This window comes from Rhyacophila brunnea, unplaced genomic scaffold (genome assembly GCF_057557595.1).
Source record: "Rhyacophila brunnea isolate RB1 unplaced genomic scaffold, BYU_Rbru_1.0 scaffold_13, whole genome shotgun sequence".
Classification (NCBI taxonomy): domain Eukaryota; kingdom Metazoa; phylum Arthropoda; class Insecta; order Trichoptera; family Rhyacophilidae; genus Rhyacophila; species Rhyacophila brunnea.
Window position 1 is genome coordinate 31,165,827 of NW_028232785.1, and position 12,765 is coordinate 31,178,591.

General features: G+C 37.0%; 1 protein-coding gene across 1 annotated transcript; it reads left to right on the forward strand.

Moving 5' to 3' along the window:
- The first annotated feature begins 1,624 nt into the window (after window positions 1-1,624).
- On the forward strand, window positions 1,625-12,068 carry LOC147077272 (uncharacterized). Its single transcript, XM_085941481.1, has 3 exons — window positions 1,625-1,814; window positions 8,347-8,502; window positions 10,034-12,068. The coding sequence occupies exons 1-3, from the start codon at window positions 1,662-1,664 to the stop codon at window positions 10,118-10,120; spliced, it is 396 nt and encodes a 131-aa protein (XP_085797607.1). The 5' UTR covers window positions 1,625-1,661; the 3' UTR covers window positions 10,121-12,068.
- The last annotated feature ends 697 nt before the right edge of the window (window positions 12,069-12,765 follow it).

Here is a 12,765-nt window from a genome sequence, read left to right on the forward strand (position 1 = left end):
CCGACCACGACTCAATAAGCCAACGCTTAAGCCGCGCTTCCACCTCCATGATCGTACCTATATATTATTATTTCTTACCTACCTTAGCAAAGAATAAGTAATTTTATTGTGACTAGAAATGATTCATAGCTGTATGTTTTAATTGCTTAATAGTAGCTAATCTAATGCGATGTCACTTTCAGAGCTACGACAATGTCATAGTCTGCACGTGTATAATAAATTGCTTTAAAGCATTCCCTCGTACCTATATATTATTATTATTTATTACCTACCTCAGCAAAGAATAAGTAATTTTATTGTGACTAGAAATGATCCATAGCTGTATGTTTTAATTGCTTTATAGTATAGCTAATCTAACGCGATGTCACTTTCAGAGCTACGACAATTTCATAATCTGCACGTGTATAATAAATAGCTTTAAAGCATTCCTACGTACCTTCCATTTGGTCGTTCAAGAACTACAAATTTTTATAGTACCTACCACAGTTTGGGTAGATATATTGCGTCTGTGCCGGCTCCGCTTCGATATGATGTCCTTACTTTATTTCTCTCCTTTCTGTAACACGACCTCAATGTCTGTATTTTCTTTTTAACATCGTCGACCCTTGCCTGTGGCTCCACCTTGATTAATATCTCCAAAAGTTCCGCATACGCCAAGGACTTGGCATCACGATTCTTTAAAGTCGGCTGGTCGTCTTCCATAACGACGGGTTGTCTTTAAAACAACTAATAAAATCTTCCAAGAAACTTTTCGAATGCACTCGTAGATCTACCAGTGTTGTTTTAGATGTCCGAACACTTTGAATGACAGTAAAATAATGATGGCGCTGTCGTCCGTCGGCATAGATATTAGATAATGTGACGGTAAAGCGTGGTGAACGTACGAATTTCAGCGGCTCGGCGAGTAAAATATCAAACATGTTTGAAATCCAACGAGCCTCGTCTGCGGATTAAAAAGTCCGCAGACCTGGGATGCTCCACGCGAAAAAAAAGTCCGAAGACTGTAAATCGTCTGACTTGCGTGCCAATGGAGCGCCGGCAGTAAAGTAAAAAATACAATAATATGACGTGGTGCAATTTCATTAATTCAAAAAATGACTGCTAATACTGACTTATTTGCCAAGTTAAAAGAAATCAATTGAGTGCGTTTGTTGCAAAAATAATTTTTCAAACAAAACTAGGATAGAAGAGGATTGCTCTCAGTTACCAAATATTTCAAAATTGCAAAACCGATATTATGATTTGCTAGGTAGCTTATTGTCAACACTTAACGGCTCTTCATTCTGACGTCAGCCAAAGATTTGAAGACATTCTTCACTTGACAAGACATAAAAAATAGTAGGTACTTACAACAAATATTGCATAGGTCAGGGATGGCAAACCTATGACCCGCGGGTCAGACACTGACCAACGTAGGCTTTTTAAATGACCCACGCGTTGAAACTTATTTTTAATATCATAAAAGAGAGAACAAAAACCTATACATTTTCAACATTAGGACAACGCGTACATACTAAACATCATTATTTTTGCCGTAATACAAAATAAATATTATGAAAAGTGGCAACACTGTCCCATGTAAAGAGATAGTAACTGCCACGATGACAGATGTCAGACCATAAGAAAGCCCCTGTCCTCAATTTTATAAATACTTACGCAGAATGGACGTAAAACGCAAACCAGACATATTACAATCAGATTCATTGACAGAAAAACAGCATTGGTTTGATGTACCCATAGAGAATGCAGACGCAACGGATGTCGACATCTACATAAAGCAAGAATGCATCGATGACGCTAACAGTATAATTGAGGTAAGCATTTTTTTAAAAACAAATTGTATCAAGTGCCATTCTAAAGATATTAAACGTCAGGTTCATTGTCAGTTCAGTCGAGGTTTCCGTTTCGTTCTTTTCACTTTTGAAACGGCGGTGTATTTTGATGATTAGTTCAGTTAGTATCCGTTCAGTCACAGTCGACAGTTCAGTTGGGAAAAAGCGATGTATATTTAAGTAGGTACACTATTTTCTTTATCCAACGAATCATTCACACGTTTTAAGAATGTAATATTCTAAGTATTCAACATACATAATTTTGATAACACTTCTGAAAACATGTTAAAAAGCTGCATCTCTCCAGGTGGGTATCGCGCCCGCTGCGCATAAGCCACCACGAGCCGCGATTGCCAATCGTAGCTCAATTTGGGAAGCACTTATGAGAGTATTACCTATAAGAGTATTATAAGAGCCAAAAGTTAAAATTTGTCGTAATTAGTATGACAGCTTTGGCATAGTGGTCTATGCGCGGCGGGCGCGATACCTGGAAAAATACAGCTTCGATTCCTGCGGGTTGTCTTACTTTTTTCAAAAAGATTTTTTCTATTGGTCATTTTTTCAGAAGTATTTTCAAAATTATGTAATATTTATGTATTTTTTGTCGACTAAAAATGACAATTATCTTTACAATAACTTTCTAAACATACAGGGTGGTATAATACAGAACGTATATTTGAAGAAATAATAATAAATAACAATATTTCAATCGAAATTACAAAATTAGTATGAAAAATACGGTAATACATAGTAATTTACACGTCAATTGAACTGGGAACTCTAAAGTCGGAATTCACGTCAGTTTAACTGACAGCTCTACTGAAACGGAGACTGATCGAACAGCAAAACTGATTGCGTAAAAGCACAAAAAACCAAAAAAATAACAGGTTGCACATCACAATATAATATATATTATAAATGATATTGATATGGAAGGGTTTGTTTGAAGTTTAATTAACTTAACTGCATGATGTTGCATTTCAGAAACAAACTGTTTTAGGTACCCTTTATATCGTCGGTGTCTTGTGGAAAAGGCGAATTACCTAACCAAAATGCTACCTATTTTACAGGAGGATTTTTAACTTTTGACATTTATTTAATAATTACCTGTGGATGATAAATGTCTAACAATTTTATAATAAAGTTTAGAAAAAATACTGTCTATATAATATGCATTATAATATGCTATTTATTTATAAAAGGCGTAATATGTCACATTCGCTTTTTATTTGTAACTAGCTGACCCGGCGAACTTCGTACCGCCTCAGAATCAATAATCTTGTGTTAACTTATTAGCTGAATTAAAATACTCAAAATGAATTAAGTTCAATAAATGTGCAAAAATCAAATCAAAATGAAATAGATTACATAGTTTTGGTTGGTTCAGATTTCGAAGCATGATAACTACCAAGTTAATCTTCAGTTGTAAATTGTGCGGTGGCAAGCCAGGCAAATCCAATAAGTTTAAAAATTCAGTTGGATAGTTGGTTGCTTCTCCTTCGTTTATTATACAGTCGATAGATTTGAAGGAATGCATTGGACCAACGATTTGATTTTGAATTGTGGAGTTTAAGTGATCAACATCTTTGTTCTTTATCGCAAAAATTGCTCGTTCACTCAACCAATTGTGATTTTTGTGGTTAGCAATGACGTTCGGGAACACTTTTTTGATGAGGTCGTCCTTCGCTGAGACAAAATTTCAAAAATTCGGCGGAAACGAAATCAATCCGTTCGATTCGTCGACAGGAACACGGCAGTTACCGATAGTCAGCAATTGCTTATAGAAATCGTCGGCAGATGGATCATTTAGCAATACAACTCGCATGTTCGTCGTCAGCCAAAGTTTCTTCACATAGCGCCACAGAGTCTATGATTTGAGGCAAGCGTTCATTTCATCGGCAGAGGTCGATCTTGGAATGACTGGTAGTGTTTGGCAGAAATTGCCAGATAGTAGAATCATTGCGCCACCAAAACATCTTGAGTAATTGCGCAGATCTTTCATAGTTCGATTGAGTGCTGCCAATGCGCATTTGTGCGCCATTGTGCATTCATCCCAGGTGATGATTTTACTTGCTACCAAAACTTTGGCCATTGCTGAGTGTTTCGCAATACTGCTTGTCGGTGTTTCAGTCATTTGAAGATTTAACGGCAATTTCAACGCTGAATGAGCCGTTTGGCATCCTTCTAACAACGTGGCCGCTATCCCAGACTGCTACAGAAATTTCGGATCTCGCAAGAACAGTGGCCAAAATCAATGTCATGAGAAATGTCTTCCCTGTTCCACCTGGTGCATCGAGGAAAAATAAACCACCATTTCCATCATCAATTGCCTTCATTAACGTATCGTACACTTCCTTCTGTTTGGGGTTCAACATTGGTACATTAGATCGAACCGATAGGTTCAATGCATCTTGATCATATTCACGTTCACGTTCCAATTCTCGATTAAAAGCGTCATTCATTCCACGATCAGGCGTTGGCATTCCTAACTTAACTAACAAACTGCCGCACATGAGATAACACATGTCTTCGATCAAAAGCAAAGCCTGGTTATGTATTTCCTCATTCACTTCGAGATCGGGATTCTCTGAACTGACACGAATTCAATGTAAAATGTCTTCTGACATGTCATCCTTGTACTTGTTCTACAGCTCAGGTGGATTTGATGGGAAGTATGTCAAAATAATGATAGCAAATAATGTGCGTATCTGACTTGGAGATGCAGAAACAAATGCTTTAGCGATTGTCATGTCCCATTAAGTATCATTTTCAAGCAAATTGAGCTTTTGACATGCAGCACGAAATGTTGGGCACACTACACCATTGACAGTTCGAAGTGATTCAAATGATGTCGGTCCACGAACATTTACCAGCAACAACCGCAAGTAGAATCATTCGCCATTCTTCGGATGATTTGTGTAAATGCGACCAAGAGCATCAGTAGAATGCACATCCGGATGATCAGGAACCGCATCGCCTTGCTTCCGACGTTGAAATTTCTTCAATGAAGCGTTCCAAGTGTAATAACGTGGCATCTTAGAGTAGAACAACGTTTGTGCAAACGGATCGCTTTGGCAAATCGAAAAGAAACTGGTCAATGTTGGCGCTGGAGATATTTCAGCACGTTGAGCAACATTCGATGCGTTGAAATAAACTTGTTGACCATTCTCCAGATGCATCGCCAAATGTACAGCAGTGGGATGACGTTCATGAATGTGGAATGAGAAAATACGCCAAATTGCTTCATTGCAGCTCACATATCAACCAACTTGATAGTGCGTGATTTCATCGTTGGTATTGGGAGTTTGAACGCCAAAAACTACAATATCGCTGCCTTTGGTGACATATTTGCAGATGTATTTGATGGACTTCACTGAATTGCAAAACTCCACGTTGCAATGCGCCTTGAATGTTTTGGAAAAAAGTGGCGAATACGGAACAATCCAAGTGTTGTCGACCACGATATCGTTTCACTTAATTTTCGTTGCGATAGTTTTACCGTTATGATTGGGTGATCGACGCCGATACAGTGGATAACCATCATTGGCAGTGATAGTCTCCGCCGTTAAACTTCATGGATAACGCTTGGAACACTTGCCGTCGACCATGCACGGTGATTGGAGGTTGATGGCGTCACACTGTCCATGAATCATGTAAGTAATTACAACATCATGCAGGTCTGGATCGGTTTCGGGATCAGGAATCTCGGCACATATGATGTCATCGTTTTGGTCTGGTCGAATTCTTTCAACTCACCAAATAAGAATGTGTGCATGCGGCAAGCTTCGTTTTTGTCATTCAATCGAATACATCCAGCATCGAGTATTCCCAAAGACGCGATGATTAACAATATAGTTCATCAGCGACTGGATTTTTTGTTTAAACACACGTGCGGTGATGTCGTGCCGATCACTTGATGTTTGTCCGGGGAGTAGCAGTTGAACAATTTCTATTCATTTCGGATTTCATGTAAAGGTATTGAATAGATCTGGACGACCGTAATGACGAACATAATATGTCATTGCATCTTGCGCATATTCATGCATATGACGTGGGCTGCCAATGTACATCGCCGATAAAATAGTCAATCGACCATCATTAGCTGCATCTCCTACGGTGCTGATTGCATCGCGTTAATGAATATACTCCTCCGATCGCAGTTTGGCTTGGTTCAACCGAATGAAAGTGAGGCGATCCGTCTCGATTTTAAGCAATCGACGAAATCGCAGCAAACAGTTGTCAAAACACTGGAAAATTAATAACATAATTACATAATTCAAAATTACATATTGAAGCAGTTATCGATGCACACACAATCACAAATTTGATAACCTCACAAAGTGAACATCTTCGAAGGCAACTTACCGTTTGAAAATCACGATCGAAATAGCTATTTGCGCACCTAGCTGGTAATCGGCTCGATCATTCACGTAGATCGATTGTCGAATGAAGTTCGAATGATGGTTTTTGAAATTGGTAGGTAAATAATGAGCAATACCAGCAATGAGATCATGTAATTTTATCCTTGGCTTTATTTTTGGACGCTGTCAAAGAAGTAAAAAAGATTCAGGCAGGACAACTTCCTCCAAAATTCACCGGAGTATACAACAAAGTCTTTCGGGATTATCTAAGGCTGAACTGAATCAACTGTCAAAAGATAGATAATGCACACAATGCCTTTCATTTGTTTGTTTGTTTCTTGTTTATTTTCTTTTATTTTCGATTGCGCGTTCATTGTTCAAAATGTCAAAATGTATGAGAAAATTAATTTTCTTCATAATTTTTTCCCCGTGAATTTTTCCGATGTTTTAATAATTATTCTGCTATTCGGGGCTGAGACAAATCCAACAATGCAAAGATCGTAAAAATCGGTCCAGCCGTTCTCGAGTTATAAATGGTGTAACTAACCTGACTTTCTTTTATATATATAGATAATGAATATTCGACCTTACGATTATCGTTTTTATGTACTTAGGTAGGTACTTTTCTGTGGATATACAAATTCGCAGTTTTTACACAACAAAGCTAGTGAGGTACATATATTGTTAATTCATTAAAATCTCGATTTCGCCAAAATGCTAGATTCGCCCTTTTTACAAAACACCATTTTGTTGTGTAAATGAAATATTACCTATTTAAAAACTTTGCAGTGAAGAAAGAGTGCAGTGAAAAAATCGATCGTATTTTTTATTTACAGGTGTCACTAAAATTAAAATTATATATAACGTATAATATAATCGATTATAATTATAATATAGAGCTATATTCAAGGTTTACCATCATGAATTTATACTTATATAAACGGATAATAGGAAGTAACAACATCATAAGTGAAAGTTTATGTGTTAATAGTAATTATCTATACTGCACGGTTACTTTGTCAATGCTAAGGATGAAACCACAGAAGAGATTAAAAAATAGAATTCCGATAGGCTTATACTCCAATACCCTACATTTTGAAGCAGGGTGTTGAATATGTGAGTGTCCTCTGAAAATGAAACACACTTTATAGTCGTGCAATAGTGTGTATTGCAACCTAAAAATACACCAATATTAAATAAGCGTCAGTGCATAAACCGAGAGCAGTTGTCTATACGAAGGACAAGCTAAGAATGACGTATTCTTGACACGTGTTTAAGTTTATTCAATATTCTTTCAAACTCAAAATTGGTTGCCTGTTACTCCACTCCCGTTAGGTATTTTAGTTCCCTAGTAAATGGGGGGGGGGGTCGAAAACAACCCAATCAAGACTCGCAACTGAACAAATTCTGAAAGTATAATGACGTATTCAATATGGCGTCCATATGACGTCACAGTGGTTCCATTTTTGTCCTTTCTTCAGATAGGTAAGTTTGTGGAACTGTACTTCAAATTCCACCAATCACGAGATAATCTGCTTTGTAACGAATTGAGGTAAGAGGTTTTTCAGAATTACGCATTTTCTATAAGTAATAAAGAATCAAACATTTTTAAGACGTTGTGTATATTCAATATTGCATCAAAAAAATTATTAATAACAGGGCATTTAAAATAGCTCAGCCAGTCTAATAGTCGTTGTTATAGAATCATATGTGTACTTTGGAATCCAAGTAATAAAGATTTACATATTATGATATTACACATACATATGATACACCAGAGTAGGGATTTTTTTTTATATAGAATTATTAATAACCATGTCCTTGCTTTTTCGTACAAGGTGGTTGTTAGTAATTTTGAACAATCACAAACACCCAGGCTTTGAGAAAAACACATAAATGTTTTTGTCATGACCGGGAATCGAACCCAGGAACTCTCGGGTGGAAGGCGAGCGCCTTACCCACTGCACCACGAGAGCCGCCTCAGAGTAGGGATTAGCCTTGCGATCGATGGTCGTCACACCCAGTCAGCTCCTCTCTTTACCTGCCGCGTTCTCGACTACCACTATCCAGACAATTGTACATGATACAAGTACGTACGGTCACATTAGGTAGGTAAATTTTGCATTAAATTAGCAAATCTATTTTTTTTCCAGCCTGGCACTATAGACGTTATCAACATAAAGGCTGAACCTTTTAGCCAGTCGGAAAATTCAAATGTAAGTTTCGGTGAAGACACGAAGCGTCCATTTGAATATGTTTATCCTGCACCCGGATGTTCTTACTCTGAATGGACGCCACTGTTAAATCGGGTATGCATAATTATTATTTACAATTAATCATTCTATAATATTCTTCTTCTTTCTTCTCCTCTTCTTCTTCGGCCAAATCCGCTCCTTAGTTGGAGCGTATGGAGACCACAAGGCGCCTCCAAGAATCCCATTCGTTTGCTAGTCTTCTTGCATCGTTCTAGGTCAAAAAAAAAATATTTTTATTTTACATATTAAAATGAACCATACATTATACACGGCAAATAGTGTGTGATCAAATACATCAATATTCAATGAGCGTCAGTGGGTAAACCGAAAGCAGTTGTCAGAATAAAGGATGTCGGTATTATTGACACGTGTTTAAATGTATCACATATTCTTTTACATCCGATATCGGTTGCCTGTTACTCCACATTCGTTATGTATTTCAGTTGCCGTTATTTCTGAGTTCTCAGGTCATAATTAACGTGACCATACGTCCCGTTTTGAACGGGTCCATCCCATTTTTAGGTAACCTATCTCGTTGTCCCTAAGCACAGCTTCGGGACGCCGAAATGTCCCATTTGCAGAAAGACAGCAGCCCATGGTAGCAATTAGAAATGTTTGAATGGGCTACTTTAACCAAAATACAGAAGTATTTAATGAGTATTCACTTATTTGTAAGTACATTAGGTACTAATTATAACTAAAATGTAACTAGAAGGGAACACTGGGAATGTTTCAACTGAAAGTTGTTGGGTAGAATTATTCAAACAGTTTCACACCAATAATTTGAATCATACGAACTTTCGTACAATTTTTTAATACATTTTATGTTTGCCCGGCACTAACGCACCGATAGAAAGGGTCTTTTCTCTAGTGAATAAGTCCTGCCATAAATTTATTCTTATTTGAAATCAAAACCAAATACACTTTTTTATAAAATAATATTTTTTTTATAAAATTTCTTCTTCAGAAAAATATAAGACAGCATAAATTATTTATTTTTATGTGTTTATTCCTTTTTCATTAATATTTAAAAACTTCTTCTTGGTCGTGCACTCATGGCTTGAGGATCGTGACCACATTTAAATTTCGCCATCCTTTGAGCGACCAAGGCTTTCCATCCTTCTCGATCGTCCGCTTCTCTAAAGGCAGAATGGATGGTGCCTCCAGTCAGCTCTTTCACTCGGTCGCTCCATCGCGCAGACGCTCTTCCTCTGCTTCGCCATCCCTGGAGACTACCCAAAACTACCAGTCTCTCCAGGTTGTCCGGTCCTCGCCTGACAATATGTCCAAAAAACTGCAGAATTCTTCTCAGACTTATCGTCGAGAGCCGTTCCTTTATCTTCAGTCTCTGGATGATTGACTGGTTCGTCATGTGCTCCGTCCACAAATGCGAAGCATTCGGCGCCAACACCACATCTCAAGGGCATCAATTGCCTTCATTATTATTAAAAACTATGAAGAAATATGCGTTTTCTTGAATACACAATAATATACTATTACCTAAAAATTAGTAAATATCACGTTGCTCATAATACACTTTTTTCTAAATAAATAAATTGAATAACCTTGCCTGATCATTTTGCAGATTACTCCCACCCAACGATATTTTACAGGAGGTAACTTCGAGAAGCGACTAGTGACCACTAGTAAGGGGGATGTCAACAGTCAATAGTCAACGGGGATGACTTCATCAGACGAATGGAGTCTGCAGCCAAACGTGTTCAACTTTTAATAACAGAGCATCCGGATATTACTATAGATGAACATAATATCAAAAAAGAACTACAAATAACACCACACTTCCCGAAGGTAGTGCGAATTAGATTAAGAAGAGTCATGCATTTCCCACGCAATTTCGTTTGTAATGAATGTCATGCAGTATTCGCACCTCCTAGTACGCTAAAAAGCCACCATATTTCGTGCATGAAGTCTGAAAGTTTTAATACTAACGCGGTTGGATATGCTGATGATAAACTTTACCAATGCGACGTGTGTCTATACAATTGTTCGTCGAACAATCATCTCAAAATACACAAAATGACTCATACCGGTATAAAACCATATCAATGCGACGTTTGCTCGTTAAAAGTTTTGCTGCCCGGTTATCTCAAAATGCACAAAAAAATACATTCTGGCGAAAAACCATTTCAATGTGCGGTTTGCCCATTCAAATGCTCGCGAGTTAGTGATCTCAAAAGACATCAAATGACGCACACTGGGGAGAAACCACACGAATGTCAAGAATGCGGATTTAAATGCTCGCGACTCTGTGATCTCAAAAGACATAAAATGACACATACCGGAGAAAAACGGTATCAATGCGATGTGTGCTTTTTAAAATGCACGCAACTAAGTGATCTCAAATCACACAAAATGACACACACTGGCGAAAAGCCATATCAATGTCTTATTTGTTCCTTTAAATGCTCGCGGTTCCGTGAAAACACAACGTGAAACATACAGGTGAAAAACCATTTGCATGTGACATTTGCTCGTTTAAATGCTCGTTTTCAAGTAATCTCAAAACGCATAAAATAATACATTCTGGCGAAAGACCATTTAAATGCAATTTATGCTCATTTGAAAGTTCTCAACTTGGTAATCTCAAAGCACATACCATGAGACATACTGGTGAAAAACCATATCAATGCATGGTTTGCTCATTGAAATGCTCACAACTCAATAATCTAAAAATACATAGCAGGAAACATACTAGTGTTGTAGCTGGTGAATAAAAAATATATCAATGCGATACATACTCGAAAAATGTTCATCTTTAAATTTATTGTAAAAAGACTTTGCTGAATGAAGAATAAATAAACAATGTTGTTTTGTTTATATGTATCTAATGTTTAGCAAATGGCGCCTATTTGACTCTTGCATTGTGATGGTGCTGCTTTACGTTAACGAATGGAACCGTATACTGAGCTTTGTAAACAGATTTTTCTGATGGATAATGGGTGTGCGGTGGGGTATGACTTTAGGAGGAATGAGTAGATAAGAAAAAGCATCAAGCAAGCTATTGACACGCTGATAGTGAAGAGGCATCGTGCTGCAGATGCCAGAAGAGAACCTCAACCGGGCTCCTTGTTCTTGAAATCAAACATATTCCGGGGTTCTAAAGGGCGCTAAATATTATATAATATGGTGGTCTGGTATGACTTAGAATGATACAAGAAGACTGGCTAGCGACAAAGATTCTTGGAGGCGCCGCGTGATGTCCATATGCTCCAACTAAGGAGTGGATATGACCGAAGAAGAAGAAATTTATTTATATCGCATTATTATGAAATGCTTGCGATTTGGTTAGTTGAAAGAATAATTAATCACTAATAATCCTGAATAATAATATTATAAATGTGATGATTGCTAGTAATATGATTTTCGACTGGTGTATTATTGAAGTACTGCAGTGCGGAGCAGTAACTCATTTTGCCATTTACTCATACAAGAGAGATGAGTACCTATAATGATTGTCACTTATTCGACGAATATCAATGTATTGTTCCGCAGTATTAATATTCATTAAGAATGTTTTTTATTAAAATCAATTCCAGGCACATCATTTATATATGTACCGAGAATTTATATAATTATAAGTATTGTCTTTTTTAAGTATATGGGTGGAGGTATATATAAGAATTTAATTTTGTGTTAATTACATTGGTGAGTAAGAGTATTTAAAATAATTATTATTCTTTGCTTTTATTTGATATTATTCATAATTTGAGACTGTGTGATCACTATATATCTTATTCCTCTTAAACATTCTTTAATAATAATTAAAGTATACTTAACATATATAATTTTGAAAAACAATTTCTTAGAGAATATAATTATTATAACCAATATGATTGTGACAATAAGTTTAAAAATTAACTAATATAATTAAGTATTTGTCATTCCAAATCTGACTGTTTTCTTTTAACCTTTTACACTAGTTTCCCGTACGCTGCGTGGTGGCGCTGTATTACCTTGAATAATTTTATTCATCACCTGCGAATTTATTTCGATGTATAATCTATGACTCAACGAAGTGAAAGCTGTGATGAACGAATGTAGATGGTAAAACGGATTCATCTCCTCTGCGCATGCACAAAACGTCTCGGTGTAAAACCAGAATCTACAAGTTGAAGAGGAAGTCGGCGTTGTAGTGACTAAATGTGGACTTAGCTATTGGGCGAGGAACGTTGGATGTTTTTGAATTGCGTTGCCGATCGCATCGCATCGTCCACGAGAGTGGTCTGAAGATTGGGATAGTAGGTCGTAGGTCAGTAGAAGAAAGCTGTCCAGTCGAGAGAACGTAAAAAAATAAAC